This window comes from Lissotriton vulgaris, chromosome 8 (genome assembly GCF_964263255.1).
Source record: "Lissotriton vulgaris chromosome 8, aLisVul1.2, whole genome shotgun sequence".
NCBI lineage: Eukaryota > Metazoa > Chordata > Amphibia > Caudata > Salamandridae > Lissotriton > Lissotriton vulgaris.
Genome location: NC_141696.1, coordinates 613,021,356 through 613,049,092, shown reverse-complemented (window position 1 = coordinate 613,049,092; position 27,737 = coordinate 613,021,356). Strand labels below are relative to the sequence as shown.

Here is a 27,737-nt window from a genome sequence, read left to right as displayed (position 1 = left end):
CCCCCTCACAATTTTAGGCCGTGCCGCAATGTTCAAAATGATAACGTTGCCGCGGTTTCTCTATGCCCTACAAACTGAATATTTCCCCCTCTCCCAACAGGTTTTTAAAGATATAGATGCTGAGCTCCGGTCATTGCTCTAGTTGGGGAGACAATCCAGGATAGCCTTAGCTACATTGCAAAGGAATCACTACAATGGGGGGATCTCCTTGCCAAATATCGAAGCATATTATTGGGCAGAACACTTATCACCGATAAACGATTGGCTTCACGCACCGGCAGATCACCCCACGTATAAATTAGAGAGAGGGACAATGGCGCAGCACACCTGTTTGCACTACATATATGGGGGTAGGGGGATTGAAAGACTGCACTCAGCAATGCGGGTTACAATGGAGGTGTGGGAGAGAGCGACCAGAGCGATTGGCTGGACACACAAACCAACAAAACATACCCCGATATGGCACTGCTCGTGGTTAAAGGAACTGTATAAGCTGAAAGGGTTTAAAGGGTGGGATGACATTAGAATTTCCATATTAGGAGATTTACTGAAGAGGGGAGACCTAAAGTCCTTCCAGACACGTGTTGGAATACGGACTGCACCACACTCAGTATTTGAAATATTAGCAACTGCGCCATGCATGGAGGGTGGAGAAGGCGCTCTCCTCTCCCTTGCCAGAGTATGCCCCACTTGAGGGCCGTTTACTGCAGGAGCAAATCCCTTATAAAATAGTTTCCCTGACTTATAAAACTCTGATCAATAATATGCCTGACGGACTAGTGAAGCTTGGAGAGACATGGGAACAAAACCTGGGGGAGATGGACACAGTGGACTGGGACACAGCCCCGATGCATCCTATGGAAGTCGCAATTAAGTCCCGTCTCCGGCTCATACAATATAAAATCCTGCATAGGGTATATTACGATAGACTGCGGCTGCACCGTATGGGGTGAACTAGTGACACTAACTGTCTGAGATGTGGCCGTGCGCTGGGGGACTTTTATCATACTATCTGAGAGTGCCATATAATTCAGGAATACTGGGCTAAGCTACTGAGGGAATTAAGTGGGATACTGGAGACGGCTCTCCCGGTGGACCCCAAACTGGTGCTGCTGGGAATAACAAATGATGTAGACCTGAATCGCCCACTCCGGATTTTTGTAGCACTAGCTATAGTTGGGGCTAAGAGGGACGTGGCCCGGGCGTGAGGCGCTCCCACACCTCCTCGGATAGAAGAATGGAGAAAGGACAAGGATATGTACATGGCAGCAGAGAGGGTCACATACAAAGCTAGGGGATGCCCCAAGAAATTCACTAGAGTATGGGGGAAGTGGAGACGATATCATGGCCTAGACGGGGGACTTTGAAACGAGGAGGAAGGGATACTCTGTTATCCATGTTGGATGCGGGGAAGCCTCTGAACGATCTTTGCACTATAGAGACTTGTGGGGTATTATTCTATAGATCTGTCGTGTTACTATTGGGATTGCGGGTCTGGTGGGAGGAGGGTGGAGGGGTGACGGGGTATGGGAGATGGTTACATGTGACATGCCTGTTATGTTTATGCACTTTAAAAAAGCAAATACAAATATTTTTTTTTTAAAAGTATGGGTATAGATTGGTCAAACAGTACCTAGTTGACCCAAAATTTCATATTCTTAATACACTCCAAGGGATTTCCTCGTTGAGCCCTCGAGTTTGGATTGCAAACCGGTGAAACCTTCTCTGTTTTTTTAAGAGGAGCGCCTCTTTTGTTATTTTTGTAAAGGCCTCAAGGACAACCCATCTTAGTGAATCTGGTGAGTGTTTGCGTTGGAGAAAATGATTTCACATTTTTGGGTTTATTTTCTGACAAAGAAAATGACTACGATGTTCAGTGGTTCGCACTTTTACTGGGCGGGTAGTCATCCCTACATATCTTAGATGGCAGGGGCAGGTTATCATGTAGATGCAGTTTGGTGTGCTACAATTTGTCTGTGAACGCAGCTCCCATGTGAAGGTTTCAGTAAGGTTGATGTATTTTTGTACTTCGGTGAAAGCACTGACAATACAAGTCCCGCAAGGGTAGTGGTCCTGGACCGAAGGGAGATCCCACAGTTGTTGTTGGGTCCCCTCAATACGGACCTTGGGCCTGGTATGGATTAGCATATCATTAAGGTTTCTGGAGCGTTTGAATGCAAACCAGGGAGGTTCTAAGGCGATGGAGCCAGTGTTCAACATACCCCAGTGTTTGCTAACCACTTTTTTGATCTTGATAGAGTCTGGTGTGTATGTGATTACACATGTCAAGATGTCAGATTGAACCTTTTCTCTGTGTTCCAAGAGAGCCTCCCAGTTATTATTCCTATCTCTCTTTTTTGACAGTGCAACATTCCGTGCGGGATATTCACGTCTGATCAGATTGTTTGCTAATACTTCAGCTTCTTTTTTGTACCCCGCAAGCTCACTACAATTTCTACGCAACCTTAAAAATTGCCCAAAGGGGCGATTTTAAGGCGTGTGGATGGTGGGTGCTGAATAATAGCAAACTATTACGGTCTGTTGGCTTCCTGTAAATTGTAGTGCTCAAGTTGCCCGTATCTAATTTGATGGTAAGATCCAGAAATTATATCTGGCTTTCTGAAATCGAGCTGGTAAACCTCAAATGTGGATTTAATGAGTTGATCCAAGTGCAGAACTCATTGCATGTGCATATATCCGCTCTCCAGAAGATCATAATGTCGTCTGTGAATCTTTTCCAAAGCCGCACATTGGAGAGGTAGGGGTTACTGTCACTGAAAATAAGGTCTCCCTCAAAGGCTGCCATATACTAACAGGCCACACACAAGGGGAAAGTACTCCCCATCCCCATGGAAGTACCTTGGGTCTGATGGTATAGTTTACCCTTATAAAAAGGTTTCGTTAAGTGCTAATGTAGCACACTCCAACACAAAACTGGTAGATGTCGGTGAGCCCCATTCTACTCTGCTGAAGATGTCCTCTTTCACACCTAGGGTGGCTCTCTGTGGAATATTAGTGTAGAGCGCCTCTACATCAAAGGTGACTAATATATCGACATTGTTTGAATGTTGCAATTCTGTCATTAGACGTGGCTGTGTCCTGTATGTAGGATGGCGTTTGTTTGACAAGTGGCTGCAAAAAACGATCGCAACATTTTGACAATGGTTCAAGTATAGAATCAATACCTGATACTATAGGTCGACCAGGGACTGGTGTTACGCCCTTATGTATTTTTGGTAGCATATAAAAATACGGTACCTTAGGGTCTTTCTTGATCAAAAATTCTGATTATTTTTTACTAAACCATCCTTGGCTTTCAGCTGAGTGGACTAAAGCTGTTATTGTTTTAATCTTAGGTTGGGGCTATTGACAATAGGTGTATAATGTTGTCTGTCATTCAGTTGTCATTGGCACTCTATGTCATAATCCAAGGTAGCCATAATGACTGTAGCTCCCCCTTTATCAGTTTGTTTTATGGTAATCAATGTATCATTAGCTAAAGAGCTTACAGCTGACATTTCTCCTTTTGAGATGTTGCAGAAGTGTTTGGCACTGGTCTATTTTTCCAGATCTTTGAGTACCACCTGTTCAAATGTCAGTACCTCATTAGGCACCATACTACTGTTGGGGGTTGGCGGTAAATGTGGATGGATTATGTAAGCCTGAATCACTCCTTTCTGGAGTCGGCACATCATTGAAGAAGCCCTTGAGGCGTACTATGCGAAATAACTGCTGTAGTTCACAATGTTTCAAAAACGTATCTTTCCTCAGGGTAGGCACATATCCTAGACCTTTTTATAGGGCTCTGGTTTCTATATCAGACAGAGTTCTAGGAGAGAGATTCACAATCAAATTCTTCTCTTGGTGTAGCAGCGGGTTTCCACCTTGTTCTGTTGGGGTTCCTCCCAGTGTACATTTTTCTGTTGTTGATTTCCTCTTCTTCGCCCTCTGCCCCAACCTCGGTCTAAAAAAGGCTGGCTATTCCCAGTACAGTATACAAGTTTATACCACTGGGGAGTTGAGTGCAATTTAAATCTACAGATTTTTGGGGGATTTATTTTAACTATGACAACATGAAAAGAAGTGAAGATGAACACTTTTATGGACTATGCCTGCTATGGTAAAACCTTTCCACTTTTACAACGAATACCACTGAGTGACCATATTACTTACAGGTAATCTTCATTAGTTTGAGTCCTAGCCCTCATCGTTCTCGCCCATGAGACAGTTTTACCAATGCTCTAAAAGAGATAGACTATGCAAAGCATAGTCTTATTTCATTTTACATCATAACATCGACATACAAGTACCCTCCTCCTTCGCATAACGGCCTGCAGTAACAAGTTGACCTAGATAGCTGGAGGTGCCAAACAATGAGAAGCCGAGTAAAGGGCTAGGACGAGGAATACTATTCAGGGTAACGAAGATTACTGGTAAGTAATATACTCATTGCTTCTGAATTAGTCTTCCTCATCCCAGGCCTTACTGCTTGAGGATCTACAGAAGCTCATAAAAACACTGATAATTAGGATCATACCAGTATCAGTTACCATCTTAAGAATTGCAGCACCAAAATGTTAAAGAGAATTATCCAGCTGTAATCTTCAATGATGATCCATAATCATTTATAAAAGTATGTGGTGTAGACGAAGTGGCTGCCCTACAAATCTCATGCAGGGAAACGCCACAAGCCGGGCCCAGGAGGAAAATTTATTCATAGAGCAACCCTGTAAATTCCTTCTAACAGTTATTAAAACCAACCTATATGATTAGGATAAGGCCTGTGCTACCCACTTAACCAGTAGACAAATGCTTACACTTGTAGTTGGCAGAACCATAGGATACCAACAGTGAGTATAATCGAAAACACTTAGTTTTTTTCTGAGTATAACAACAAAGCAATTTTGTAACACTGCTCTGTCTGAAAAAACAAAGATATGGGTATGAAATTACTAAAGATGCCAGCTCACCTAAACTCCTAGCTGAGGTGATATCAATCAGAAAACCTATCTTCTTAAACAGTTTCTTCTGAAGATCTCGAGGTACTACCAAAAAATCCCAAGTGGCACTAGAGTATGGAACACCATTTTTAAGACTTAACTTTTAAGCGTCTTAATAACGAAGGAATTACCTTTGATACATCGCAACTAGTCACCCTGTAAGATCTTTTTTTATTTTTATTTCGAAGTATTTTATTGAAAATAAATTTTACAAGTATAATACAATGCAGTATATCAAAATTCACGGCTGCGGTGGAAAGAGAAGAGGGAAAGAGAGACAAGCATTTACAATGCAATGGTTTTGCCTTTGTTAAAGTTAGAGCTATGGGCATTGCTCTTGACATTATTTTTATTTATGTGTTTTTTTCAAAACATAAATAAATGGCATTGTCATTTACAATGCAACTAGCTTTATCTCTCGCAAATAACACACACAAACACCCACAGAGAGCCCCCCCACACACACACAGAGCCCCCCAACACACACAGAGCCCCCCACACACACACCCACACAGAGCCCCCCACACACACAGCCACACAAAGCCCCCCCACACACACCCACACAGAGCCCTCCACACACACCCACACAGAGCCCCCCCACACACTGCGACCCCCCCCCCACACACTGCAAGCCCTACACACTGCGACCCCCATTTCAATAGATGTGTGATGCTTACCTGGTACTAAATTGGTCCCTGCATGGCTGAAAGGTTGAAATGGTGTAGGAGGCAAGGGGACAAATGTGAGCATATAGAGAAAGGAGTATAAGTTTGAGATTAGTAGTGACTAGGTGAAAATAAAATCAGGAAGGACACAGGGTGGTCTTTCCAAATTAGATGGTCTATTTCAGGTAGAATATGTCAGTAGGTTCTTTGTGTTCTTGAGGGGGGATAGGTCCAACCGGCACCATAATCGGACGTTTATTGTTTATACCCATTCACAACAGGCAACTAGGCAGGATGGCCGTCTCAGAGCCCAATCAGCAGTGAAGCAACAAGGTCCCTAAACCTCCGTAAAAGCATGTCTAACACTGAGGGGCCCTCCTCAACACACACAGGGCTTGATAGAACTTAATTAGTTCCATACTGACAATTATTGCCAGACCAAAAATGTGTTTAAAACAGTAACATACACACTTGATATCTAGGAGAGCTGACCGTGTAGCACTGCAGACCCCAATTTTACCCCCATTTTTGCCTGCACACCCTAAAAACGACCAAATACAACATGTATACACTTTACGCATTTAATAGCAGTTGACTAGGAAGTTCAGAAAGCTTTTTACAAGCGAGTAGTCCGCCTGCTCACGTTTTTTCTGGGTTTTCCGGTGCTCGAGTTCGCATTTTTAACATGAAAAGCAAAAGGAAAAACACAAACAGACTCGATGGGCTACTCAACATATCTAATAATATACAACCCGATATTTGCGTGTCTAAAGTTCAAAAATGGGTTTTGGCAACTTCCAACTGAGCGTTGAAGGGACTGACTGAGAAATGTGTGTCTCCGAAGCAGGGTGACAGTGTAAACAAGCATTTACAATGCAATGGTCTCGGCAATATTAAAGGTAGAGCTATTGGCATTGCTCATGACATTTTTTTTGGGGTGTTTTTTTTAAAAATCATAAATAAATGGCATTGTCATTTACATTGCCAATAGCGTAATCGTTAAATAAATGGCCTTGTCATTTACAATGCCAATAGCGTAATCGCTCGCAAATGCATGACCTATTGCATTTTACACCCACACAGAGCCACACACGCAAAGCCACCCACACACACAGAGTCACCCACACAATCTGCACTCTGAATCTGCACTCTGCACTCTGAATCTGCACTCTGCACTCTGAAACTGCACTCTGCACTCTGAATCTGCACTCTGAATCTGCAGTCTGAATCTGCCTCTGCAGTCTGAATCTGCCTCTGCAGTCTGAATCTGCACTCTGAATCTTCTTCGTTACTAAAGTCAACAACGTATAGATGAGTTTAGAAAATACTGGTTATATTTAAACAAACACATCCCAATAAGTGCGCACGTCGCAGTTTATGAAATTAGAATTTCAATATTCAGTCAAATAAATGCACCAACCTCCATAAGGCGCTATGTGGAGCCATGTTTTCTGGTCTCTAGTAAACAAAGGCATCGTGTTGTGGTCCAACCCTCGGCTTATGTCGATTATTTTATAATTTACCTATTTTTTTATAATGTTACACTCCCGACCTCCATACGGTGCTGTATTAAAAGCCATGTTTTTGGGTTCAGACGAGACGCTCCGGCTCTGGTGTGAAATTATAATTATAAATATTCAGTAATGTCAATTTTCGGTAAAATATAAGCACACCAATCTCGTAAGGCGCTTTAAAAGTATGTGTTTGCTCCTGTATACACACGCATCAGACAGTTACAAAGGGGCTGATGGGTATTCTAGGAGTAGGTTATCCTGGTCTTTTGGAATCCCATTACTCAGCCATTCTGGATTGCCACTCCTCATTAAATAGCCACGCTGCATCCACAGCACACCACTAACCGGCCATTCTGTATCTCTCAACGCTCCATTAAATGACCAGCCTGTGTCAACCACATCAACCGGTCATTCGGAATGCACTGTACACCATTACAATCCCCTTACCTCCTCCTCTGTGCACCCCATTCTGCAATGCCTTACCCAGCATCTAGTTCACCTGCCCTTACACCTCACCCTGCAGCCCTTCGGTTGTCCATCTGTAATGCACCCCTTCCAGCACCTCATGAGGTGCAGGCCTTTCTGCCCGTAACCTGGAAGCCTGCCCCTTTGCGTGAGTCTTCTTAGCCGGAAGTCCCTCTGATTGCTTCAGTACATTTAGTGGGAATTCTGTCCTGCCAATCTCTTGAGGTCCATCAGTTGGATGCCAGCCTCCCTGATTGCCACTAAAATATCGAGCCTCTCGCGGTAGGGGGGCGGGAACGGGAGCCGAGGCAGCGGTAGGGGGGCGGGAACGGGGCCGGGGAGACACAGAGAGCGAGGCAGCGGTAGGGGGGCTGGAACGGGAGCCGAGGCAGCGGTAGGGGAGCGGGAACGAGGCCGGGGAGACACAGAGCGAGGCAGCGGTAGGGGGGCGGGAACGGGAGCCGAGGCAGCGGTAAAAAGCAAAAAAAAAAAAGCAAGCACTCACCTGGACTTCTTCCGGGTGCCTTCAATGCCGGACCAGATTCGGGGGCGTTCCCGAGAACCGGATTTCGGCTGACGTAGCCAAAAGCCAAAAAATCTCGGGAACGCCCTCGAATCTGGTCCAGGATTGAGGGACAGAGCCAACTCCCAATGGTTAGCCTCCATTTATGGAGCTAGCCAATGGGAGGAGGGGGCTGTTACCCGACTCCACACACAGATCATAAGATTTTTCCTAGCGCATGCGTACTTCGTACGCATGCATTTGCTAGGCAAAACCTAAAAAGAGAGAAGGACGGGATAAAGAGTAAATAGAGGTGGGGGGGTGGGGGGAGTCTGTGAAATGGAAGTCCATTGCTCAGGGTGAGACAGGAAAGAACGAAACAAAGGGAGAACAGGGCCATGAGGAAGAGAGGGGGATTTGGAAAGAGACAAAAGACTTTAAGAAATAAGAGAAAGAGAGAGGTGAAGAGAACGAAGGTGAAACAGGGTGATGAAAGATGACTTTTCAAAATTAGGGGGAACCGGCATAAAGGAGGAAAGAGGAAGGTAAAGGTAGATATTAGGTACACTTAAACAGAGGAAGTAAACTATGTGAGAAGGTGGCCTGATATGCAGTGCTCACTATTCTAGTGAACACTATGTATCAGTCCAGCAACCCTTATTGATGATTGGTTGTAAGTCAACCTTATAGACCAGCTATCCTAGTAGCGTGGATACGAGCAGTCTAAGGCTAAAGACTCGAGAGGGCGTGTTAAGCCAGCTGTTATACCACATATACCCCTTGAACACCAAGTGAAAGGACACCACACAAGTGTTATGAAAATAAACAGTTATTTATTAAAGATCACAACAGCCCTGTACTCTTTATGAGGACAGGGTACTAAGCACAAACCAAGACTCTTACAAAAATACTTAAGTTAGCACAGTATATACAAATGCCCGAGGGGCACGGAAAACCATATACTTGAAAAGTGGAATGCGAAATTACTAGCAGGTAAGTACAGTACTAATAGGCTTTGGAATCGCTAGGACTTGACTACAGAATCGTTAGATTACTTCTAGGAGACCCAGGGGACTCGGGTGCAGTGTGTGCACTCTCACGCGAGATGCGGGACAAAGTCTATGGTAGCTAGAATTTGCAAAGTTAGTGTTCTCGGGCGAACCCGACCTGGTAGGGAGAAAACGAAAGTAGATTCTGACCCTTGGATACTGAGGCTATGCTGGGGCACCGAAATGCCGAAGTTACCTAGCCCAGGGGCTGCAGCTGCATAGGACTCAAAGGACGTCGGGAATCCTCGTTGACGGACCAGGAGCCTGGAAGAAAGAAGTTGCTGGCAGGCGACCAGTGAAGAAAGTTCGGTGGATCCAAGCCTGGATCGATGGAAGATGACACCTGAAAGCAGAGGGGACCAAGTTCGAGACTACTAGCCAGTAGTCAGTGGGCACCAGGAGGGCACCGGATGGTAGCCACCTCGTCAAGGCGTGTGGGTGACGCTGGGCTCGGAGATCTCACGGACCAGGAGGCGTTGTCGGCGACCAGGAAGGAGGATCGAGCTGTCCCACGAAGATAGAAGCTGTCGGCGTCGCTGGACCCAGGATTGGGCAACAAAGCCTTGGCAAATTCAAGCCCACGCGGTGGACCTAAAATGGCGTCTGGAGTGGACCAGGAGGGTCCGGGGTGCCTCTCTTCGGGAAGGAAGCAAGGGCCAGTCTGGAGCAACCAGACCAGCAGCAGTGATGTCGTCGGGCGTCGTTCAGAAGGCCACAAGCCAGCCGGCTAGTAGCCAAACAACGCGGTGCACAGCAAACAGCAGAAGGGCCCCACGCAGATCGTGGAGATGCAGGGAGGCTGATCTTGGGTGCTGGAGCTGCGCAGGGTCGGGGCTTCTCGGACCCCAAAGCACTCACCCGTGGAGGACACGGTGGGCTTGCAGTAAAGATGTCGTGCAGTCTTGGCGATCGTCGGTCCCTCGAGGTCTCGTCGCACTCACGGTTCTCAGCTTGGCTGTAGAGGTGAGTAGAGGTCAGAGGTGCCAGGGAAGCCGGGTCTCGTCGAGCTGGGTCGTCGGATTCGTGATGAAGGACTTGCAGCAGACCGCAGTGTTCTTTAGGATGGTGCCTGCGGATGCAGGGTGACTACTCCTTAGCCACAAGGGAGAATCTTGATGAAGAAATCGTGAAGTCCTTTCGAAGAAAGTCGTGTCTTGATTCCAAAGATGATCTAATTTGAACAGGGGGCTCGCTCTCATCTTTATACTAAAAAGGGGGGCTGACCCGGTGACTAGGTCCTGCCTATGGGTGGGACTAGGTGGGGGGTGGTTACACCCCTCAGCCATGCCGGACTTCCCCAGGCCAGGGGCTGGTGTGCCCCTGGAACTGGTTCAGACCGGCCTATGCGTAGTGAGCACCGGGGTGCCACTCAGCAGTCACCTTCCTGAAAAGCCCTGCCTACCCAGGATACACAAAACCATGTCTGGGACGGTGCTAGCACCGCCCCGGACAGGAAACCCTTTGTCCAGGCCTCCCCCGCTGGAAGGACTCCCAGCAGCAGGAGGTCAGACTCGTGTCTGTGGTGGCAGCATCCATTTTGTGGAGCTGAGGCTTCAGTTAACTTTAACCGGGGTTCACAGTTACATACATGTCGTGTCCCTCTAGAAGGGTGGAATGCTAACCCCGTCGCCAGAATTGGCGAGGGGTTAGTATTCCAATTCGTATGACACCTTACTCAACATGTTTTGATAAAGCAATACCAAAGTTAGCATTTAACCGCGAGGATTATAATGCACTTAAGAGTATATGGTATGCGATATCATGGAACAGCTATTAGGACTTGGTTCCGCAAGCTGCAGACAGGCTCAGCTCATGCCAGAGCACCATCTCACGCGATTCCAAGCACTCTGCCTTCAGGATTGTCAAGGCCTGCCATAGGAGTGACTGATAGGAATCTGTGTGTCCATTTTAGGGTTAGGTATAGGTATATTACACCTACAGCAAAGCGTGGTTACACGACTTTGCCCCAGCTGTCATGCAGCCAGTTGTGTCAAATTCAGGAGGCCAGCCAGGGGTGGCATAATACATGCTGCAGCCCCTGGCAGCCCTGGGTACACCTATGCCCTGAGTTACAGGGTCTGATAAGGTGGCCCAGTACCAATTGGTAAATGCACCTAGGGTACATGTTGTAATTTAGAAAGAGAACAGCCAGGCTGTGGGTCTGATTGGCAGGCCCACAGCCAGAGAAAGTCGTAAACCAGTGAAACAAAAGCAAAAAATCTGGGTGATCATAGGATTGCAGACCCTACTCTCCTACAAACTAGAAAAAAGGAAGGGGGAAGCAGCAGAAAGGAAAGCCAGACTACAATTAGAGATATCATGTAAAGAATAAAAAGAGATGGGAGAATCGTGGTAAATGGTGTAACAGATAAGAAGTTAGTGAAAGGGAGAGTCACTGTAAAGGTGAGAGAGCAACTAGGCGAAATAAAGAGAGGAACATTACAAAATGAGAGCGAGAATGGGACAAACAGAAAGGGAGTGCCAGATTAAACATGGGCTAGAACAGGGACTGGAGAAAGGGAGGAAAAGTGGGAGAGGAAGAGAAAGAGAAAGGAGGACCAACAGAGTAAAACATGGTGCATGAAGCGGGAGATGAAAATGGAAAACTGTGGAGTGAGAACAAAAGGAGAGAGCAACAGAAAAAAGAGGGGACTGAGGAGAACGAGTTAAAATAGGGCCACTGAGAAGGCAAGCAGAGGGGGAATGGGAGAGATGAAAGGAGAGGATTTGAGTAAAAGGAATAGAAGAATATGGGAGTAATAATAGAATAAAGGGGGAGAAAAGGGGTAATAGACAGGGAGAAAAAGAGGGCGAGGAAAAAAGAGGGAGAGAGATTGGAGAGTGGTCGAGAAAGGAAGCAAGAGAAAGGTGGAGAGGGGAGAATCAAATAGCAAGAGCTGAAGGAAGACTCTAAGTCTAAGAGCGAAAGCTGCCCGCTTCAGGTCTGCTCCAATCTCAGCTCCGCACTTGGGCTTAAACGACGCGATTTATTTGTGTCGAATCCCTTAAGCTCCGAATGTTTAAATCGTTAATATGATTAATCTCCGCATATTAACTGTGATTGTCTAATTCAAATGAGACGATGAACACGACCATGTATGCCCTCAGAACGGCTCCTTGATATTACAGGCAGACATTGAGCCAGAGTTCTAATCCTGACTTTCTACACTTGGTAAAAACGTGTGATCCTGGGCAAATGACTCAATGTCCGTGTTCTCAGCTCCATCTTTTCACAAACGCTGCGAGACTGCACGCCACAACTAAGTGCTGAGTACAAGTTCATGGGGGCTAATATAGAGAGGCGTGTGCTCTCCTGAGCAGGACTAACAGTGGGTTTGGGGGAGGATGTGCGTAATATAATGGCCGATTTTGGAACTGGTGAACCGGGTTCTAGTCATCATCAGTTTAACATCCCCGATTCTGGACAAATAACTTAATCTCGACGTGCCTAGAAAAAAACTGAACGTGTCCGTGTGTAATGTAACCGGTGCTCATGTAAAGCGCTCCAATGACAGGGTTCGCGTCAGATCTGCGCTATAAATAAACTGCAACAACACTCCGTTCGGTGCTCTTTGACCGCGGTACTGCACTGGACGCACTGTATAGTAGTTTTGTATTTATCTAGTCCCTCGTAGCCCGTTATGAGGTGCTGATTGCTGAATCGCATTTTTCTCACGTGCAGCACCTACACTGGGCAGGAATGCCCGGTTGGCAAAGTATTATATTTGGTTCCTGCTTTAGTGGGCACTGTTTTGGATGTCATGTTGAGGGTGCTTTCATCGTATCTCGGGGCATAGCGCCTAGCACAGTAAGAGAGGGCGATGCGAGAGGCGCGCAAATTAGAATTATTGTAAAAAGTGTTAGGCTTACTTTTGCACCGCTATTATTCCAGGACTTCCACATTTTAGAGTTCAGGGCCGGCTAGCATTCTAAGGGCCGATTTAGGGCCCCGGTCGACTCACGCTGTCCTCCCGGGTGCAAGCTTTTTAGGCGCCATCTTGGGGGTAGTTGGAGGCTCAGCGCTCTAGTGCTCGGGCTAATCTCGAACCGGCACTTCATTTATGGCAGCCAATTCCCGTCCGCGCAGCGGGCGGGCGCAGCGGGCGCGCCGATGGCGCGCCGGAGGCGCGCCAGAGGCAAGCCCGTCTGGGCCCGTCCGGGACAGTACGGACCTAGGGCCTAAACCTCTGCCCGATTGTACCATATTTGCTACAGGTACTTTGCTTCCTTCATCCTACTCTAGGGACGAGTTGCTGTCACTTCGTCCTGTCACCAATCAACACTGCCGGTACACAGTTATATCTGAGGCACCATACAAACGGTGTGCTCTCTGCCCCAAGCATGGTAATGGTGCCAAAAAGGGAGAGCTTATAACCTCTTCCCTGTCCTTTGCCCTATTGAACTGCCGATCTTTGGTCAAGCATTCGGATGAAGTCAATCTAATGATCCAGGACCATAAAATTGATGTGCTGTTTCTTACAGAGACATGGCTCTCTGACAGCTCGGCGTTCGATATAGTGAATTCGATGCCCAAGGGCTATGCGATACAGTGCCTGCATAGGCCTCGTGGCATAGGTGGAGGACTAGCTATAATTCATAAGGAGACACTAGCCTGCAGGATGGAAAATGGCAAGATCTCTGATGCAGAGAGCATTAGTTTTTCCATCCAACTCTCCCCTAATTATTCGCTGTCAGGGCTGCTGATCTATCGACCTCCAGGTGGGGTCAAGCAGTTCATTGGTTCCCTGATGGAGACAGCAATCACACAGGCAGCCTCAGCCCCCAACTTCCTTCTTTTAGGAGATTTGAATCTCCACTTGGAGGACCAGGGAGATAAGGTGGCTGCTGATTTGCTGGCTGACCTTGAAGCATGTAATCTGATCCTGCATAATAATGAACCCACGCATTTGAAGGGTCATTTATTGGACCCTTTATTTTCCAATGTTTCACTCCTGAAGGCCTCACCGCCATGTCCCCTCCCCTGGTCAGACCACTTTCTTATTCCTTTTAATTTGACAATTATGACGGATTCTAGATCTGAATGTAAAGGCTCTAGTCGATCTTCTCATAGACCTTGGCCTAAACTGTCCTTTGACGATCTAACCACTGCCCTTGAAAAATCTATTCCCGTCCCGATCTTGAACCCCCTTGAAGCAGACCGCAGTTTCCATAATTGGTTACTAAAAGCACTGGATTTGGTGCTTCCTAAGAAGTGTAGTACCAAGAAAAGTAATGGGTTTAAAAACCCCTGGTACACAACTGAACTGCGCAATCTTAGAAAAGTCTGCAAACGTCTGGAACGCGCTTGGCGGAAAGACTGGTCTACTAATAGTAAAACTACCTATCAGGAAGCCATGAGGGCATATAAGTTAGCCTGTAACCATACGAAAGCAACCTTCTATGAAGAGAGAATTAGGACTGCTTCCAGCTCCTCAAAAGAAACATTTATTATAGTTAAGGAACTCCTGAACACTCCCTCCCCTTCACTGCCACAAGCTACGAGTAAAGCTCGATGCAACGAGCTTGCACATTTCTTTGATGATAAGGTCAGGAAAATTTTACAAAGTATTCCTCTTAGTACTCCTCCCTCAGAGTCTTCCTCGCTGGTCGTGAGTGGTGTGAGCCCTTTGTGGGAAGTTATTACTCCCATAACTGAGGAAGACTTCCGTAAAGAATTAGCTAATCTTAAAAGTGGTTCCCCCTCTGACCCTATGCCCATCCATATTCTTAAGAGGATCGCACAGACCATCTCCTCACGGGCTACGGACCTCCTGAACGCCTCCTTCGGCGGTGGGGAAGTTCCCCCTAGCTGGAAGAAGGCGATGGTTAAGGCTCTCCCTAAAAAGCCGGGACTTGACCCTGACGACCTGGCAAATTTCCGCCCAATTTCTTTATTGCCTGGCCTGGGCAAAATTGCAGAAAAGGTTGTCAACCGCCAGCTGTCCACATTCCTAGAAGGTCACAACCTGCTCAAGCACTCGCAAACAGGCTTTCGCCCCGGGCAGGGTACTGACTCTGCCCTGATTGCAGTAGTGGAGGAAGCCAGACGCATTCTTGACGGAGGAGGTTCCGCAGCTGTGGTCCTCCTAGACCTCAGCGCGGCTTTTGATACCGTCAATCACGGTATCCTTATTCAACGCCTTGCTAGGGTGGGAATATCTGGCCAGGCTCTAAGCTGGATTACTTCCTTTCTGAACGACCGCTCTTACCAGGTCTGCGATGGCACCAACCTGTCTGAGCCGATCCCCCTCCAGTGTGGAGTCCCGCAGGGCTCCTCGTTGAGCCCTACGCTTTTTAATATCTATATGGCCCCACTGGAGGATGTGGTTTCACCCTTCGGGGTGAAAATAGTGACCTACGCGGATGACACCCAGCTTGTCGTCTCGCTATCCCATCATGAAAATGCGGCAGAAAGATTCGGGTGCTGTCTGACAGGTATCATGGCTTGGATGACAGAATCTCGGCTAAAACTCAATGGTTCCAAAACGGAACTTATGATGGTAGGCAACCTCTCCACCTCCCTTCCCAAAACCATGTGGCCCCCCTGTTTGGGTGAGGCGCCCCAACCCAAGAATGAGATTAAGAGCTTGGGAGTATGGTTAGAGCCCGACCTGACGTTCAGAGTACATACGAAGAAAGTGGCAGGGATCTGCTATGGTTTGTTACGCTCGGTCCGAAAGGTGCTGCCTCTCCTCCCTTTTAGTTCAAGGAAACTCCTGATTCAAGGGCTTATACTGTCAAGGCTGGACTACAGTAACGCCTTGCTGCTCAGTGCCCCTGAATCAGCCATCAACACCCTCCAGCGAGTACAAAATGCGGCGGCCAGGGTTTTGACAGGCACTGAAAAAAGAACTTCGGCCAAGCCTGCTCTTAGAGCTCTCCATTGGCTCCCCATCCGGGAGAGAGTTAAATTTAAGGCCCTTTCCATCGCCTTTAAGTCTCTCCAGGGAATGGGTCCCCCAATCTCTAGGGACCTTATATGCCCCTACAAGTCCTCTCGTCCCCTCCGCTCTGACGGGAGCAATTTACTGACTATTCCCAGAGTAAAGAGAGCTCGTTCAGGAGGCAGGAGGTTCTCTGTGAATGTAGCCAAGATCTGGAATGATCTTCCTGCTGCTCTCCGTCTGGAACCCTGTTTCCAGAGGTTTCGGAAATCTTTAAAGACATTCCTTTTTCCACGAGGAATATGAGTCCGCTGTCTGAGGATCTAGGAAGCTAGCTGTGTGTATCAGCGCTGGGACGCTCTCGGGCAGCCATGCGCTTAAGAAATCCAATTCATTCATTCATTCATTCAAATTAGAATTGTAATTAGTTGACGGATAGTTTTCAATGCAGATCCTAGGTTATGTTTCATTGACTCTAGTATGTATGCTGCACTGCAGGCAGCCATTAAGGGAGCCCCCCCCTAGCCCAGTAAAGACCGCCAGTGTGGGATTCCCGGAGTCCTCCCCCCACCCCCGCCTCTATTTTTTATTTATAACGCTGGGCAACTTCCGTTCAAGTCGAGTCAGATCACGAAATGGATGCCTTCAGACTACACGGAGAGCTCCGCATTATAATTCTGGTCTGTATAGCGCCGAATGTTGGGCACTCGGTTCATTTCCAAGGGCTCCTTACGTTTAAAGCTTGAGGAACCCATGAGGCACACAAAGACTCAACGGGTTTGCCCAGGATCACACGCATAGAGACAGGGGCGTTACTTAGCCGGGATTCAGGTATACAGGTCAGGGCGTTATTTACCAGGCTTGGCTTGACTTGGTTTCCCCATGCTCAGACTGGACTCCGGTAGTGACCACCCAGCGAAAGTCACGGGGTCTGGGATAGAATGGATTTATACTCGCTGCAGGGAAAACACACGGATGAAAAGCTCGCGTGTTTTAAGGCGACTCTGTACCCATAGTACTGATGTGGCTCGGGTGCTCTCACTCCAAGCGGGCTCCGCCTGCTCACTGAATGAAAGCATCTTCCCCAGAAACCTGTGTTTGACACGGGTTCAAATTCCGGGGTCCGCTCAGCCTTTCCACTGTTGCTAAAAGGAGTACCGTTGAGCTGGGTCACTTTAAACACCTGTAATTTAGAGTCAAGATGCCACAAGGATTGGGGCTTTACAAATGCACATCATAGGCTAATTCCGTGATAATACTAGAATTCCCTTTTTCCGCTGCACCCCACACAGAAACATGTGATCCTGCGCAAATAATCCCTCTGCTTTTACTAATCTGGTGTTGTAAACGCCCATGCCGGTTATTCGGGCCAGAGTACTTTAAAATGATGAGTGGTCAGGTTGGTGACATAAGGTGTCAATTTGCACGTTGGCACTGTATAGCGAGTATATAAATGTATGATCTTGTGACGTATGCCTGCGTTGGAATCAGAGTGCACTGACTCATTGAAACTGACCCACTTGCACGGAGGTTTGCGCTAAAACATGCGTGAGTGCTGCGCGCCCCGAAGCCCCGAGCGCCGCCTCCTTTTCTCCCGGAAAAGCATCTTTTATTTATAGCAAGTAATCTGTACTGCTCACTTGCTGAACGTTAAACTAGAAACAGGAAGCGCAAGTAACCCCCGGGGCAAACGGGGAGGAGAATGGGGCCTTCGCGAGCGGGCTCTCGAAGGTGCAGCGCCTGCCTGGGGTTTTAATTGCTTCTCCTGGTTTTCTACATCACTTACTTACTACTACCTTTATATTTCTTCTTCCCGCGCGGATTTACTTTGTTTGCCCTTGCATGTAGCAAAGGGCCAATTTAATATTCTCTTTTAGTCTAACCCCCTACAGCCCCCGTTGTCACACTTCTGCGTGCCTCAGCATGACTTCTCTCTCTTCCTCAGCATAGAGGATACGTTCTACTCTGACCCGGTAGGGGGGCGGGAACGGGAGCCGAGGCAGCGGTAAAAAGCAAAAAAAAAAAGCAAGCACTCACCTGGACTTCTTCCGGGTGCCTTCAATGCCGGACCAGATTCGGGGGCGTTCCCGAGAACCGGCTTTCGGCTGACGTAGCCAAAAGCCAAAAAATCTCGGGAACGCCCCCGAATCTGGTCCGGGATTGACGGACAGAGCCAACTCCCAATGGTTAGCCTCCATTTATGGAGCTAGCCAATGGGAGGAGGGGGCTGTTACCCGACTCCACACACAGAGCATAAGATTTTTCCTAGCGCATGCGTACTTCGTACGCATGCATTTGCTAGTCAAAACCTAAAAAAGGGAAAAAAGGGGGGGGGGTGAGGCTTTATCGCTCCAGGTGAGCGTCCAGGGCGGCCCACATTCCCCCTTTGGCGGTGTGGTTCGTTGAGTGGTGATTTGCGGTGATATTGTCGGCCCCCCTCAGGAAGGTTACCCAGTTGAACCATCGCTTGAAAGTGGCTTTGCCAGTGTTTTTTCCAATTAGCTAGAATTGTTTTGTCCGCCGCTGTTAGCAGGAGGTCAACTAGGTCGCGGTCTTCCTTGGATTGGAGCTCTGTGGTCATAAAGGCCGTGGCAAGACCAGGTAGTCCAAGTTTTGTGTTACTTCCTACGAGCGTGTCAATGAAGTCGTGTACTTTGCGCCAGAACACCATGACCTTGGGGCACTTGAATAGGATGTGGGACAGGTCACCCTTTGCCTTGTGGCAGTTCCAGCATGAGTTTGTTCCACTGGCACCTACTGCTTCAAGTTTGGCTGGTATCCAGTATAGTCTGTGTAGTAGCCAGTACTTTGTTTGGGCTAGCTGCGGGGTTACCTTGTTTTTGGAGGCTGAGACCCAGAACTTGGCCCTCTCTTCGTCACTTAGAGTTCTCTCTAGCTTCCCTTCCCAGAATGCCAAGGTTTTGTTGTTCAGTGTTGTGGTGCGAGGGGTGATGAGTTTGTATATGTGTGCGGTTTGGTGGCCAATCTTGTTTAGGTTGTGTGTGTACTGTATGATGGAGGGTTTGTGTTTAGAGAGGTTGGCTTTGGTGATTGCCGCCTTGATCTTGAGGAATTCGTAGAACTCCTGTTTTGGTAGATTGTGTGTGCGTTGTAGCGCTTCGAATGTGAGCGGGTTGTTGCCCCAGCTGGGCCGGTGTTGTGATGCTCCTCCCATACCACTCTTTGCTCGCTAGTGTTTTACCCCTGTATGTTATTCTGGAGTTATGCCAGATTGATTCCCATTTCGACCCTTTAATACTGAATTCCATATCTCTGTCTACTCTGAGAAGCGCCGCTTTGGTATTTTTGATGATTGCATTATTGGCCTCTGGGTGTTTGCTTGCCGTCAGTGCCATTAGTGGGTCGCCCACCCCAGGATGTCCCTTTCCAGATCAATCCAGACTGGCGTGTAGTCTGGCGTAGGGGAGATCCAGTGTATGCCTCATTTCGCCAGGCATGCTGTTTGGAAGGCCTTATAGTTAGTCATGCTCAGCCCCCCCAGACCTTTCTTCAGTCTGAGTTTCGAGAGGCTGATCTGGCTTTTTTTCCCTCCATGGGAATGAGTTAATTGCCTTGTCTAGTTTTTTGTGAATGTCTATGGTTAGGGTTAGCGGTAGCATACTTAGCAGGTAATTCAGCATTGGTGTGATCATCATCTTGATCGTCTCGACTCGACCCCACCAGCTGATGAATTTCGGGCCCCAGGCCTCTAGTTTGCTTCTGATCTTCTTCAGCATTGCCTCCTCGTTGTGGTCCAGGGTCGACCTTAGGTCTCTTCCAAAGAGGAGACCCAGGTATTTCAGGGGCTTTGTTTGCCAGGCTAGTCCGGACGTGCCTAGCACTGTTTTTGTTGTGTGGCAGTTCATTGGCTTGCATTCAGATTTATCGCGGTTTAGTCTGTATCCTGAGACATGCGCATATTCCTCAATTGTTTGCATCAGAGCTTCGATTGAGGTTTCTGGGTCATTTATGGTGATTAGGATGTCATCGGCGTACGCTGCCAGTTTGAACGCGTTCTCTCCGACGCGTACGCCTGTCATCAGTGGGTTGTTCCCAATCATGTGGAGGAGTGGCTCTAGTGCGAGTAGGAACAGCCCTGGTGAGAGTGGACAGCTTTGCCTTGTCCCCCTCTCTAGGGTGAACACTGCCGACGTTGTCGCATTGACCACGACTCGTGCTCAGGGGTTATGGTAGAGTGACATCACCATACCTCGGTATTTGTCACCTAGTCCGAATTTTTTACGCATGCATTGGTCGAGGAAGGGCCATGAGACTCTATCGAAGGCCTTTTCTGCGTCAAGCGCAATCATTACTGCCTTTTCCATGCTGTTGGCCGTGCGGTTTATGAGGTGGCATAATAGTCTAGTGTTGTCTTGTGAGGGTCTGTTCTTCAGGTAGCCTACTTACGATTTGTGTATGAGGTGAGGCAGGTAGGTGTGAACAGAGAGACTCACTTGAGCAGGACTGAAGCCGAGGTAGGGATGGCAATAGACTCCCTAAAGCCAAACAAGGCGCCGGGCCCGGACGAGTACACGGCCGCCTTCTACAAACAATTTCAGCACCTGCTAAAGGGTACCATGGTCAAAGTCTTCAGAACATGCGCAAACAGAGGTAGCATGACGAACTCGATGGCGGAGGCGAACATCATTGTCATCCACAAAGAGGGGAAGGACCCACAGTTCCCGCAGAACTAACGCCCGATTTCACTAATAAACGTGGATTGCAAAATCTACGCCAAAGTAATGGCAGCAAGGCTGAACACCTACCTGCCTCACCTCATACACAAATCGTCACCCTGTAAGCTCTAATCACTGCCAACTGAGCCGCTAAGGTGTAGGGAGCAAGGTCTTTTAGGATACCATACGTTTAATATCTGAAAGGGATCAAAAGTTCCCAGATCTAACTTCTTACCCAGACAGCATTTACTAAAATGTCCCTGATGGTTTTCATAGGAAAATAACATTGAGTGTTTCCTTGAAGCTTGGATGTCCATGGCTACCTCTTTTAAACACCTCAACCTTTCTAGGCATAGCCTTTCAATTTCCACGCTGTGATGCAGAGATGTGTTAGCTGGGTCAGAGTGAATAACAGATACTGCAGAGATAGAGAATTCAGGGGAAGATGAAAAAAAATTCTTTTGCCAATTGGCTCAGTGGTAATATTCATGAACAACACATCCTGAATGGAGCTACCAGAACCACTGTCATTCTTTCCCCTGTATCTTCTGCTGCATCCTTAGGAGTAGGAGAATTGGTGGAAAAACATACAATATTCCTTGGGGTCAAGGGATGAACAGAACATCCACCACCAATGCTTATGGGCACCACATCTCCTTGCAGAAATCAGGCAGGTGAGAATCTAATGAAAAGACAAATAGGTCGTACCTCAGACTGCCAAACTGTCTGCTTGGACACAAAGTGCTGCAGATTGAAAAACCCTTAAGACAGAATGTTGCTACTCCTGTTCGCATTAAACATTTTCCTCCCCTGAATTAGTGAATGAGTATGGTTTTCAGAAAACCATGCTCTTCTGCTAATTACAGATACTGTGTGCTACTCTATCTAGCTCTCTGTTTACTCTTGGCAATTAATGTAACTCCTCATCACTCGAATGCCTGTCCTGGACACATTTTTGCCCCTTTTGATCTTTTGAGAGTGTTCCATATTGCTGACAACTCTTTCCAGTTTACCCAAAACATGATCTATTGGCCTGGGACCAAGGACATTTCATCTCGAGTACTTGGAGAGTTTCTTCCCACCGCCACATACTGTCCTCTATGGTCAAGACCCTTTAGCTCAAGATGGTTTGCATCAGTTGCCACTGCAGGCTCCTAACAGTTTTTAGAGACATAGTAATCATTTGATGGCAGAAAAAGTTACTTGCCTTCAGTAACAAGGTTTCTAGTGTATACTCACTTTACCTAAGGATCCCTCACCGCAGTATCCCCTGAAGCGGGTCTAGACCCGGAAACCTTTCTGCAATAGCTTATCCATACCAGCAGAGTGCACCGGCTCATGTCTACCTTGGCAACTGTACTCCTGGTGACGTGAAGATATAAGGTGCACAACTGGAATAAAAATTGCAGGTTCTCGTCCATTTTATCGGCACCAACAAGGCAGGAGGAAAAGAAAAACATACATTTGTAAAACACACTATGACAAGTAAGAAAGTGAGAAGTACTGACAAGAATATTTTTTAAATAGCTAGCTATCTTTGAGATGGGGTGGTGGAAGGTAGGTGAGGAATCTACAGACAGAGAATCTACCAGAACGAATGTTACCAAAGGTAAGTAAACTTTTGTTCTGATTGATAACTCTACCTACAGATTCCCCATCTTGTGGAACATCTCTGAAGCTAGCCTGAACCCGGATTTGTTTCTGCAGAAGCTCATTCACATCAGCGGAGGGTGCGGACTCCATGTCATCATCGCAACAGTCCTCCTGGTAGTGCAGTAAAAAGGGAACGGCCATTTAAATGCCAGTTGGGCGCATTATATCTCCTGTCACATTATCAGGAGTTGAGACGGTCGACATGCATTGGCACCCTCTGCCTAGATGAGCTATTGCTGAAAGGTTCACTGGTCCAAGCTGACGTTGGGGATGTTCACATGGTGAGGACTCTGAAGGCAGAAGTATTCAACAGAAATCCAGTTTCTCTGGTTACCTAAGATCTAACAAGTGATTTATGAGGGGTTTCAAATGGTGACGAGCCCATGGCACAACCAATGTTGTCGGAGTTATAACTTCTTGAATCCTCAACCAACTTCTGGCTAATGCCCTCTGCATGGAAAGAAGATTTGAAAGATGAGTATGTAATACTTCCATTCTCGCTTCTGGAATGTGAATACAACAGGCTTGAGTGTTCAAGATTGCTCCTATGAAAAGTCTCTGCTAGGCAGAGAGGCGTTCGCATTTTTTAGGACTCATATTGAACCCAGATCTTCCGAAGGTTTGCAGAGAGTCGTCACACTTGTGTGGCTTTCAAAAAAGAAGAATGCAAAAAGAAAAGAACAATTGATGGACAGAATGCAGTAAAATGTCATACATTCAACCCAGTACAGAGATCTGGGCCTAAATCCATAGTTTTTTTGCTCCCCAGGCCATTCCATTTTGAACCCAGCCATATGCAAATCAGTCATGACCCTGCGCCCAATGGGAACAGTCAAGCCCGAACTGCCAGGCCAAGTCCTCCCTGGACTGGAAACAAGCATCCTAGGAATGGTTTCTGGGTTTCACCCCTCATCAGTCTGGATAGCTTCACTCCAGTGGCATGGGGAGCATTGGGGTGGCGAAGTGAGCTAAAGAAAGATGATGGACTCAACCCAGATCTGTTGTCTGAACAGTTTCAGCACTCCGTCCATCATCTCCTTGTGTATGCTTTGTTCGCACTAAGTTGGTAGGGTGTGGCCAGACGTGGGTACCTTGCTCACTATGCCACTGGATTCAAGCTAGCCTGGCAGATGAGGGGTGTTACGACGAATCCGGTCCCAAGATGCTTGTTTCTGGGCCAGGAAAGACCTGGCTTGGCAGTTCGGGCTAGACTGTTCCCATGAAGCACCGAGTCAAGACTGATTTGCATATATCTGGGTCTGAACTGGGGTGGGGAAGTGAGCTAAAGAACAATGATGGATTCAACCCAGATCTGTGACTGGGGTGAGTGTCTGAATAGTTTCAGCACTCGGTCCATCATCTCCTTGTGTTTTCTTCAAAAAAGAAGAAGTAGAAATCCATCAGTTATCACGGTAGAGAAATATCTGAATGGCTTCCAAATGCACAGCAGTAACTACAAGAGCTAGTACCTTTGTAAAGCTTCTTGGAGAAGATGAAAGACCAAATGCTAGAGCCTGAAACTAGAATACTGTTCCACACTGAAAATCGAAGGTAAAATTGATTTAGTCATGTGGATTGGCACATGAAAATAGGCATCCTGTAAGTCTAGTGTTGTTAGAAAGTTCCCTTTGGTTATCAGCGGTATCATCGATTGAAGAGATAACTGTCTTCTAAAGGGCAAACACAGTGGCACACAAGACTTTGGCAAGCATTAGCACTCCAGCGGCTTAAGGACATTATGGAGGACACTAGTGAAGGCTTTGATTACAAATACCTGGCTCTTGCTCGCTGGGCCGCCCCCCAGTGCTCACCACTCTGGAATACACTCACCATGATACACCGGTTAACCTGTTTTGGTTTTTATGTTTTCTCTCATTCTCTCTCTTGTTTTGCAATACTTTATCTGATTTGGGAGCTTTGTTTTTTTGTTTTCCCTTTTTCTTCTGATCTTTACGCTAGGCCTCCGTTGGGGTGCACAGTTCAGACAGCACTCATCCGTATACTAACTCAGAGCCTCTACAACAAGGTTGTCAAAATGAGGGACTGATTTTAGGAGCGGATGGCTTAAGAAGGGGCATAGAAGCACAGGTGCTTATGGGGTTGAGTCTTCGTCAACAAGCTGTGTTCACCTGGAAGCAATCTGTAACACTTGACCTGTATACTGCAAAGGATATATCGGTCATGTCTATTACTTTGATGTTGCGATCAAATTCAATAAACAGATTTTGAAATAAAATGTATTCTTTAGGTGAGATGCACAGCTGGTGGAGAAACTGTCTCTAGTGTAAATGTTAGGTCAAATTTAAGCTGGTCATCTCCAGCACAATACTTCAAGAAAATGTATTGGAGCTATCAACACTAGCATGAAGTCAGGATGCCAGATCAGACTAAATACTTCAGCGACAGCAAGCAAGAGCCGCTTCTAATGTGAATAAAGGTATTTAATGCTGGATGCCTAAAAATCTTACAATAAGCAATGACACACATCTTGAAAATATGTTGCAATAAGCAAAAAGGTCAATAAACTGGCAGGTATAAATTATTAAGATCAGTTAGAAACAGTGACAAGTTAACTAAATAAATTAAGGTAAAGAAAGTGCATTAGAAAGTTATTATGATACATATAAGACCAAATTTGGCAGACTCGTATATGGAATCGGGCTGACATATAACACTTCCACAACTAAATTCCCAAAGTGCAACATTTCTCAAGTAATTGCAAGATCATGCCAATACAAAAGTAGCAAAAAAGCATAAGGTCGAGAAATATATGTATAAGTTTAGTCAATTAAAAAGTAAGACCTATTTGGCCCCATAGTACAAACACGCATCTCAAATGGTACTATTACATGGTGTTTGATCTGACATGAGTTTGGACAGGCAGCAAGCTATAAAGCTAGGCCTAAAAAGAAATGTAACTAGATCTAAAGCCAAAATATTAAGTCGATTTTGTAAAGTGCACTATCAGCAGGGAGCTGGCAATGAGCAGATCTGAAACTAGTCAATCTAAGGGCTAAGTGTGTTTACGCGAAGAGTCATATCCTTCATCTTCTTCAAGAAGTTTAAAATGCATAAAATGAAAATACCAACAGGTAATATCAACTTCAACATAAAATGTTAACCAATCATAAAGGCTATCACTACAACTTTACATTAAATATTTTATTTCCAACAATGTTAATTTCCAACAATGTTTTATATTCTAAAAGTTTCCACACCACTTACTTCAGATAAAAATCTATGATGACATCATTCAGAAATTCACCGTGTTCAAGACATTCCAAATCTTCTTGGGTGACACCCAAACCACCTTTTGTAGGTGGAGGAGGATAAACAATCAACCTTTAAAACAATTGACAAAACAGGTATAATTCGCATTAATCACAACATTCAAAATGATGCCCTACATTGCCATTAACCAATATCATTTTTTTTAAAAAGCAGCACAAAACAAAGGGTTATGAGATTACGCTCCACAAACAAATATTGTCCTGTTCAAGAAGGTAAATTCAGTCATATCGAAAATCAATGAGCAAATGTACCTGTTGTGCGCCTGCCAGGCATTCACAAATGGATTCCTGGAAGGTATAAGTCCATTTACTTGTTGTGGATATCTCCGCATCAATAAATCCCAAACAAAGGGTGGACATATGGGCGCTCCAAGGTACAGTTAACCTTGGAAGTATGTGAACCACCACAACGTATGTCTCCCACCTGTTTCCACCCTGGAAAGATTCCAATTTTTACTCCTACCAAGGGTTGGCATAAATTAATTGCCAGAGTGTGAAGGGGTGTGGATCACCCGACGTTTGGTGGGGGTGTAGGGTAAGAGATTTCTCAATGGAGAAAACTACTTTACTCATGGAGTTAATTATTTTCATTCGCACAGGGGATCCCTTTCACCCTGTGCATAGTTCTCCAGTATGGAGCATTTCGCACAGCAGAAATATGGTCCGATGTGAATATCACATGGCATTGCCAGGCACACACATGTCCAAGAGCGCCTGGTGCAGCTGTAAACCTGGGGGTGTAAATGTAATACTTTCTTTGTGAATCCAACCCAAACGATACAAGAGAAAAGGTAAGAATCTAAAAATAAAACTCCAAACATTTTCAATTCAGACACAGTACAAAGGGCAAAGGTCACTCCAATTTTATAATCAAGAAACCAGAGGTTTTATTACATACCAGTGTAATATCCTATCATTCCCTATGTGATGCCTTTATACCATCTTTAGAATGTTCATAGATGCTGCAGTCAGAATGTTAGTACTCTGACTGCAGAGTGACAGTTTGGATGGGCTGAGCACCTGGATAGGAGCTCCTGGTGGGGTCTCCGTGGGGTCTCCCAATGGTCTCCAACTGACCTTACTATTGAATTATCTCTACTTCTCAATAAACCTACTTGGGAACTACCTACAAGCGTGGACTACCTTATTACATTGTTTTGGCGACGAGATTTAAAGAACCCTCTTTTGTCACCTCTTCAAGCGCTACAAGCAAACTACAAGCAACCTACTGGAACAAAATTTTGTGAAATTTATTCAAGGCACTTCAACTGGCATCGTGACCCCACCAGTGACCCGACATCGGTCGCCCACAACAGCCTGCCAGTTGTACAAGCGTCTGGTGAGTCAATCCTTGTCTGTAACTTTTTCTCAACAAGCTAGAGCCTAAATTACTTCGTAATTACAAGCCTTGCCTCATCCTGTGCTGTGTCAAGCCTCTACACGACCTCCAGTGACAATTAGGCTGACCGCACTTTGTCTGACTATTTTAACATTGAGACCACAAGGATTTAATCATAGCTTGTCATAATACTTCAGGCTATTTCTGCTTAATTCGATTATTTGTTGAATTAGCAGTCGAGTGACTCATTAATGGACATTTAAGTGTTGTTGAACTGCCAACGTTTTGTCCGAGCGTTAACTTAGACAGTTGAAAATCAATAACTAAGTTATGAAAAAAGACACCATGGAGTTTTTATTTCAAAAGCTCGAATTTGACTTCCCACAACTAACCTCCGTGCTCGTCATGTGCTGACTCTGGCGCCTGATTTCTAATGACAAAAAGCCAGTCGAAAACATCGTAACCGAACAGAAAAGCAAATTATCAGTGATGTAATTTATTTTGCTTTAAAACGTGTACAAATGGATACTTGCTGCCACCTAGTGGAGAAATGTTTGACTTTTACATGACGTGCAACATCACTTTACATGTGTTCAAAATGTGAACTGGAAGAGTATCGTAATGTGACAACTGCAAAACCAATTCAACGAGCTTTCTACTGTATAAAGGATAGCGCACAGCTTACTTTATTTCGCTGTGA

General features: G+C 46.2%; 1 protein-coding gene across 4 annotated transcripts in view; it reads right to left on the bottom strand.

Annotated features, from left to right (window-relative positions):
- The window catches only part of SENP7 (SUMO specific peptidase 7), a 1,147,554-nt gene that overhangs the window by 527,324 nt on the left and 592,493 nt on the right, over positions 1 to 27,737 (bottom strand). For all 4 annotated transcript variants that reach the window (XM_086934477.1, XM_086934475.1, XM_086934476.1 and 1 more), the window contains one exon: positions 25,634 to 25,750. In XM_086934477.1, the coding sequence (XP_086790603.1) occupies positions 25,634 to 25,750 (117 nt within the window). The remainder of the gene's footprint in view (positions 1 to 25,633; positions 25,751 to 27,737) is intronic.